The sequence below is a fragment of the Armigeres subalbatus genome, chromosome 1 (assembly GCF_024139115.2).
Source record: "Armigeres subalbatus isolate Guangzhou_Male chromosome 1, GZ_Asu_2, whole genome shotgun sequence".
NCBI classification, from domain to species: domain Eukaryota; kingdom Metazoa; phylum Arthropoda; class Insecta; order Diptera; family Culicidae; genus Armigeres; species Armigeres subalbatus.
Genome location: NC_085139.1, coordinates 135,611,378 through 135,619,549, shown reverse-complemented (window position 1 = coordinate 135,619,549; position 8,172 = coordinate 135,611,378). Strand labels below are relative to the sequence as shown.

At 40.7% G+C, this 8,172-nt stretch overlaps 1 protein-coding gene across 1 annotated transcript; it reads right to left on the bottom strand.

The window, feature by feature from the left end:
- Positions 1–367: 367 nt before the first annotated feature.
- On the bottom strand, positions 368–1,721 carry LOC134206578 (uncharacterized). Its single transcript, XM_062682305.1, has 2 exons — positions 1,504–1,721; positions 368–1,010 (listed from the first exon to the last, which is right to left on the bottom strand). Exons 1-2 carry the CDS (start codon positions 1,719–1,721, stop codon positions 368–370), a joined length of 861 nt encoding a protein of 286 aa, XP_062538289.1.
- Positions 1,722–8,172: the final 6,451 nt, after the last annotated feature.

Sequence of the window (8,172 nt, the reverse complement as noted above, 5' to 3'; positions counted from 1 at the left end):
GGTTGTGGGACATCCCTGGTCGGGGTTGGTGCAGGGAAGAACCTGGGGTTTTAAAACCCGAAATTTTTTGACTGTTTGCGCTTCTGGATTCATCTGATTTGTGTTTGTCAACGTATTGGTATTGGTTTATTTCTTTGCTTTGCTATCATTCGATTTTTGTAGGCCGCCCTGAGGGTTTCGCTATCAACGGGCTGGGGTATAGCCTCCCGGACAGGTAGCCCACTCAGCAGCTCTCCCGCTTGTGGAAGTGGGAGGGTACTGCACTTTCCTGCTCCCGAGCCTATTATTTTCGTTCGTGTTAATTGTTGAAATGGAGACGGACGTATTGTTGTTGATGGTGTGAATATCTGTATTGGGTGTTACTGATTTATTTGAATGGTTGAGAGTCGTGAACAGGATAGATGGATTGAATATTTCGTGCTGATGTATTTTCGATGTCGGGGGTATAAAACACACATTCTTCTTCCTCCTCTTCGTATTCAATTATTGAGTCCAGTTCGATGTCGGATGATGCTGGTTTCACAGTTTTAGATGGTGGGCTTTTGTTATCGGGTGAGGATTGCTGAAGGCGCTTCGATCGTCGCAGTTGTTTTTCCTCTTTGTTGCATATGGTATTTGCGGATAGTTTCAAGCTGTTTGTTCTGTCGGTTGGAATTCGAGAAACACGTTGATTGTCTTTCGATAAAGTTACTAAAACACTCTGAAGAGAGTCGATTTTCGAAGTTAGGGCATCCAACTGTTCTGCTTTCTGCTTCAAGTCCTCAATGAGTTTGTTAACTGTGTTGTCCTTCTTTTTGTTGTCTGTGATTAGCTTAGCTATGATGTCATCTTTCTTTTTGCTCTCTTCCAGAAGCGCCTCAAGCTTCGGCGTGTCCAGTCGAAATTGAGCAGCCGCCTGTGCGTAGGTCGCGTTACCTTCTTCGATACGTCTTCTCGCTTCGTGGTATGTCAGGTTGTTGTTCACCTTAAGTTTGATTATATCAGTCTCCTTTCGAAATACTGGACACTTTCTGTTTGTTGGTCGGTGTTCATCGTTACAATGGCAGCAGTGGGCGGGTAACTGACAGTCGTCTCCGTGAAACTCAGCAGAGCAATTGTAGCAGCGTTTTGCAGCAGTGCAACGTATTTTGGAGTGACCATAGCAAAGACAGTTGTAACACAACAGCGGGTTAGGAGTAGAAAGGGCGGGTGGCGATGCGTAGTAGGCCTACTTTAACGTATTCTGGATAGGTAGTTTGCTGAAACGTTAAAATAATCGCCGGACTGTTGACGCGCTTCCCATTTTCCATTCGAGTGATTCTTTGGACCTTAACGACGTTTTGTGTATTCAGTTTGTCTAGAACTTCTTCCTCATTATATCGAATGGTGTCATATGATGAGATAACACATTTGCATGCATTCAACGTAGGATGTAAGACGATGGAGATCTCGGTTCCGTCGATGAGCTTTTTCATTCTCAGTAGTTTTTCGACGTGTGCTGGATTTCTAACCCGGAGTGTGTACCTTTTGGTTTGTTCGCTTTTTGCCGATTCAATACCGTTTTCACCTACGATTGACTCGACACTTTTTCCGATGAGATACGGATCCACAGGTAGATCGGCGCCGTCTTTTCCTGTCATCTGCAGAATTGTCAACCTTCCAAACTCATTCTGTGGGTCCATAAACGTCGGATACCTAGGACCGGAAGACCTTCCGGGGTCTCCCCCGTTAGGGGTAGTCATTGCTGATTAGGTGACCAACTGTTTATCGTTTATTTGTGTACATTCGCAAAAAAAAAAGAAAAACATAGGCCGAACGACGGCCAAGAAGGGTAGCAGTCACCTGCTACCTACCCCAAAGCGAATGATACGATTGAACAGTTATTGTCTCCGACTGTCCTTTTGAACAGCTAAAGTTTGTTTTGGTCTCGCTATTCGCGACACGGAGCCACAGTATAACAGTACCACAGTATTACACAGTGACTATTACACTATCACTAATACATATATCACTACGCGGTTGGTGTGATTGCAGACCGTACCCTTGTTAATGGAACAAATGGAACCACTTTCTGTGACCACAATTTAGAAGAAACGCAATGTTCTTGATAGAAACGACGCACAATAGTCGCGACGAGTCGATAAACCGAATTTACGAAACAGAAAAACCAATTTTACTGGACTATGTAACGTAGTTCGAAAGTAAATAGCAGGAGTGGAAATACTCAGTGTCTTCTCTATCTTGGCTATTCGTATACTGAGGATGTCATATGTTCTGCGCGCGTGCTCTTAGGTTCATAACCGTACCGCCACCGTTGTCTGTCATATCGCCATTCAGGTTCCTGTTTACACATATCGGGCTGGGGTTTAACGGTTTGACTTCTCATAATAGAACTTTCGTGCGTTATTAGCGCGGTACAGTTGCTCCGTTCCTTCACGGTCTCGATCTTCCTACCGAACATGCAACCACTCAACAAATATTAGGAGTTACGAAAATAACTCGACTTAACAACACTGAAGGATATTTGAGTGGGGTTGCTTTTCTCGATGTAAAGAAAGCATTTGACGGTGTTTTGCATGAAGGTTTGATTGTAAAATTGAAAAGTTTTAATTTTCCTCTGTTCATTACTTACTTACTTGATACTTGATGGGCTACAGCTCTTCGATGAACCTACGCCGAATAGAGTATCCTTCTCCACTGGACTCGATCCTGGGCCAATTAAGGGGCTGGGCTTTCTTAAGAGAGGGCAAATGAGGCCGTCCAACCAGCTAGCAGGCATTTCCTCGTCTTCCCATATTTTCGACATAACATGGTGCAGAACTTCATAAAGCTGCTCACTGCCATTGAGAAGTTCAGCCGGGAGCTGGTCCTTCCCCGCAGCATTATTGTTTTTCAGCTCTTTAACAGCTTTTTTAACCTCATGTAGTGTAGGTGACTCCACAGCTTGTTCATCGTCGCTAATATTTATTCTGCTCACCGATGCACCGTCACTTCCACTATTCAACAAAGTAATCGAAGTGTTGCTTCCACCTGGCAGTCATTTCGGTTTTATCTGTCAGCAAATTCCCTTGTTGGTCGTTGCACATGACGGGAGATGGCGCTGTCTTTCCCCCTTTTTTTCGCCTGTCTTTCGCACGTCATTGACAGACTCATAGAACCTCCGCATATCGTTCTGCTCTATTTTTTCCTGCGCCTCGCTAACCACTTGTTCTCCATATTCTTTCTTCTTCCTGCAGTGGGTTCGTTTTTCGGCTGCACTTGCTTCCTTGTACCGATCTCTATTCGATCGGGTATCCGACACCAACATCCGGCTTCTGGCAACGTTCTTCTCGTCTGTCACTATCTGACACTCCACATCGAACCAACCCGTCCTGGGTCGCCTCTGTGCAGTGCCTACCACTTCTCGTGCTGTTGTGCTCACCGCTCCATCGATCGACTCCCATAGATCGTTGATGTTGTCGCTAACGTTGATTGCACTTATCCGTTCGTCGAGCTTCTGGTGGTACTCCGACAATCGCTGGATATTGTAACGCATAGTTCGCTGTGATCTTTCGTTCGATACAGTTGACAACCGTGATTGAATTTTACTGACAACGAGGTAGTGATCAGAGTCAATGTTCGGACCTCTGAACGTCCGCACATCGATAACATCCGAGAAATGGCGCCCATCCACCAGAACATGGTCTATCTGATTGCAAGTTTCACCATTTGGGTGTCTCCAGGTGTGCTTTCGGATATTATTTCGTGCAAAGTAGGTGCTACTGATGGCCATCCCAGTGGCAGAAGCGAAATTTACTAGACGTAGGCTGTTGTCATTGGTAGCGGAGTGAAGGCTCTCCCTACCAATCATGGGACGGAAAGAGTCCTCTCTACCGACCTGAGCGTTAGCGTCTCCGATAACAATTTTCACGTCATGCCTTGGGCATTCTTCATAGGCTTTATCAAGACATTCATAATACGTGTCCTTCACGTCGTCGGCTTTATCGTTTGTCGGTGCGTAAACGTTGATTAGGCTGTAATTGAAGAATTTGCCCCGTATCCTCACCGCACAGATTCGTTCGCTAATTGGTTTCCACCGCATCACTCGCTTCATCTGCTTGCCCATCACTACGAAACCAACTCCATGCTCTGCTTTTCTGCCGCCACTGTGATAGATGTTATGCAGTGTTGGTCGTGGGGTCCACGGCTCGGAATTCACGTTCTCCGGATCTAGGCTATCGGACTTCTTGAATAGCGGCCACGTTCACTCCAACCTTCTGCAGTTCACGAGCCAGGTTCATTTAGGGTCCTGACATTCCAGGTACCGAGTTTCCAATCATAATCCTTATTTCATTGCCGGGTCGATTGCCAAAAATAACGTTCTCTTTTTCTTCTATCTCCATTTTTCGTGGTATTTGAGAGGCTTCAGTAATCTACCTTACCGGGGTCGCGTTACCCACATCGCGCTGGTGGGGCTGCCACCTTAGGTATAGCTGACGCGATACAGCATTTCGTTGTTCAGCCGCTGGGTACCAGGCAGACACTGTTTGAGCCGCACCTCCTGGTGAACAGACGCTCGAGGCGTACCTTCTCACTCTAGCTGATGTCAGAAGGACAACAGTGCCCAGGCTGCACTACCAGCTAAGTACACAACCCTTAACTGGCGGTCTTTTGTCATCGGACGACCCGTGGAAGTGTGAGCTCTGTTGGGCGCTCCTTCCTTAATGTCAACCCACCATTTTGCAGCCCTGTTCATTATTAAACTGATCCAAAATTAGTTATCAGTTCGCTCACTGTTCGTTCGCTGTAGATCAACTATGAGAATCCGCTATCTGATAGGTTACGGCAGCAAAATAAAATGTCCATGAAAAATTAGAAATTTCCCATAAAGAATTGGGAAATAGCCAATAAAGAAATCAGGGTACGAGCAAAAAATAAATATAAAATTTCCACAAATAATGCAAAACATCCATAAACAATTGAAAATTTTCCACAAAACAAAAAAATAGCACTTTTGAAAGCAAAAATTGCAAGAAGATTTTTTCATAAAGAAATCAAAATGCTCCACAAAAAATACAAAATATCCATAAATAAATCAATATTTGTAATTACAGTTACCATATTTTCCCCTTAATAAATTTTTATTTCATAAGAAATTGAATTTTTTTCCATAAAACAATCGGAAATAAATTCCACGAAATAATCAATAATTTTCTCATTTTTTTATTTTTTTCAAAATTTCCACAAAAAAATTAAAAAGCAATAAAATTCCTAAAATTTTCCATGAACTTTAAAGAACGGGTCAGCTATGGAAAAATGCTCATTTTTTTGCTTTTTGATATTTTTTAATGTAAATTTTCATATTTTTTATTGCTTTTATTGATTTTTTCGTGAAAAAAAAATTTTGTGGAGTTTAACAGGGCCCACTGTCTCACCCCACCACATCCTAGGCAAGCCCCCAACTCGCAGATGGCCTGGGGAGGGATCGCCAAGCCCTTGGACAAAGTTCCTGCTGCCAGAGAGGATTCATAATACAATTTTGAAAAATGATTCTAAAGTTGCCACCCTGGTATAGTACCAATGAACTTCAAAGAATTTCTAGTATTGAGACTCTGCAACAAGTGTCCAACATAACATTTCCCAATTGTGGGCAAAAGTTTTTGCAATCTTCAATTGCACGATTAGCTCCTTGTACAATTATTCAGGTCAAATTTATTTTAAGTTGAAAACATTGTAATTCCTACATGGGTAATTCAACCAATATTCAATTCAATATTCTAACTGCCACTGCCAATTTAAAGGTATTTGTTTGAAAATAATAATAAATGTACCATAACAAATAAAGATTATGGCTGTTCGACCACATTGAGAGTTGACGTAAAGTCTATGTCAACTTCTCTCCACGAACAGCCTAGATGGCCGTTTGGTATCGGCAGCTGGTTATCTGGCTAAGAATAACATTATGGATTGCCTGTTCCAGTGGTTAAAGTCCCACCATACAGGTGACCCCTAATTCTCGGTGTGATTATCCAGTATATTTTATGCTTCGCGTTTCATTGCTTTTTACTAAATGCATCGTATGTATGTATTATTGATTGAATCCTCCTTCTCCAGAAACCTGTTCCATTCTCCTTTCCAACTTCACTTCCTCTTCCTTTCCCCTTTTCACTTCTTTTTCCGTCAGGTAAATGATGAGAAAGGCCAGTGAAGGCGATAGCGCAAATCTCCCAAATTGAGGGGAACGTGCCTCCTGAGCCGACGTTTTAATACCTGATACCTGATAACAATTGAATCATTTGTTTGAGAAACTGCATAAGTCCATTTTACACTATTTCGAGAAAACAGCAAAAAACTGTTTTTTAACAAATTTGCACCGAATCTTTCGATTTCTTCGATACAGATCGATAGTTTTTGGCAAAACTCAACACCCTGGGGCATTTTCAGTGCAAAAAATGTAAGCAGTACTCCACAATTGCTCTTCAAAGTACGTGGACATATGTAGTTTCTCAAACAAACGAAAAATGTTTCATGCATTCCTGAACAAAAATTTTTTTTTCGTATTTTTTGCCAGAATATGTATTTTTGGACGAGGATTCAGAAAATATAAAAATCTCATTTTGGCAAAAATGTTACATATGCAGTTTCTCAAACAAACGGTTCAATTAAGGATGATAGTGTTAAACAAATACGGAACATCTAGTCTAAGAGTTGAATGTATGTATAATAAATAATTGACAAATAAAATAAATTAAAAACAAATCTTGTGGGAACACGAGCGAGAACACATAAGTAGTAACTCTACTCTAATCCAAATTAATTGTTTGACAAGTTCCATGGTAAGTACCAATATTTGGCTTTCCTTCCGTTATGATATAATATGCTCCTGATTACACCACAACTCCCATGTCACAACTCAATGTTTGCTCCTCAACATTCTATGTTGTATGAAAGAATATTGATTACTGCGCGATTATTCATAACTACTCTTCTAAAATCAGTCAAAGTAGGTTACTTATGTAAAAATTCTAATGTTTTAATTATGTCATATCTTCATATTAATCATTTCGAAATCACAGAATAGTAAAACAAAAAACTTTTTATTTGGGATTATTTTTCATCGGAGAGCGTATTATATTAGGTCATAGCATAAAATTTAAGAAACGAGAAAACAGAGCTCAAATCTTTTCTTTGCAATTGCAATCAATATTGGTACATTGGTACATGTTATCAATATATCGAAATAGATACCAACAGTTATCACATTTCACGAAAAATAAGAATTGCACTTTTCTTTTCTCTTCATTTACTCGCTATATGTGTTGAATGTAGAAACTGAAGCGACCACCAACAAAGTGCAAGCGAGATCATAAATCTTATTCCGGGCAACCAAATCTCGCTTAACTTTTCAAAAGGACCTAAGTAACATTTTTTTCATGAATTAATTTGAATACTGCAATCAATAGCTTTCATGTTGTTCTGTTGATTGCGCTATTCAAATTAATTCATGAAAAAAATGTTACTTAGGTCCTTTTGAAAAGTTAAGCGAGAAATCCTCTATTTCGTCAAATCCACTTGAAACCGTTGCAGTGCCGTTGCATAGTGCTCACGGTGAGCACGCATCTGTTGACAAATTTACTGCTCCTGAAGCTCGGTTTACCGGCGCCAAACGTTCTCGCAAATGGATACGCATTCCTTCAGTTATGTAGTTTTTGTATTATAAACAATACAGATACCTTCACAAGTTGGGATACGAAATGAGAAATAAAGATAAAAAGGATGCTCCTATCAGCCAAAACAATGTCAAGTATTTTCATGTTTTCATTTTAGATTTACACTTGTAAGAGTTGTCTTTTCAATTGGTTGCTTACGGATGATAAACTTACTGTTTCATTTTTACCAAAAATTATGATGCTCGTAGATTGTAAATGTATGATTGGAAAGTTCCCATATAACATGAATGTGTGACTGCATATTTTATGAGAAGGAAAGTCAGATTCGCATTTGATTGATTGAAATTAAATTGCCTGTAAATTAATGTAACAATAAAATTAAATAACTATGCAAATAACTGCAAAACCTCATGCATTTTGAAAAACATACATCAAGGCTACTACTGTCGAGCAGTAACGATGAGTAACAACTAGTAACGCACATGCGAAGCTATCAACAGGTACAGGCCTCGTTCATTTTGCGATTCATGATCTATCGTCCAAA

Bases quoted from the DNA above. Each gene is read 5' to 3' on its own strand.
- LOC134206578 (XM_062682305.1), bottom strand. From the start codon at position 1,721: ATGACTACCCCTAACGGGGGAGACCCCGGAAGGTCTTCCGGTCCTAGG. The intron at 1,011-1,503 runs GTACACACTCCG...ACCAACAAACAG, and splicing joins AAAAGCGAACAAACCAAAAG to AAAGTGTCCAGTATTTCGAA.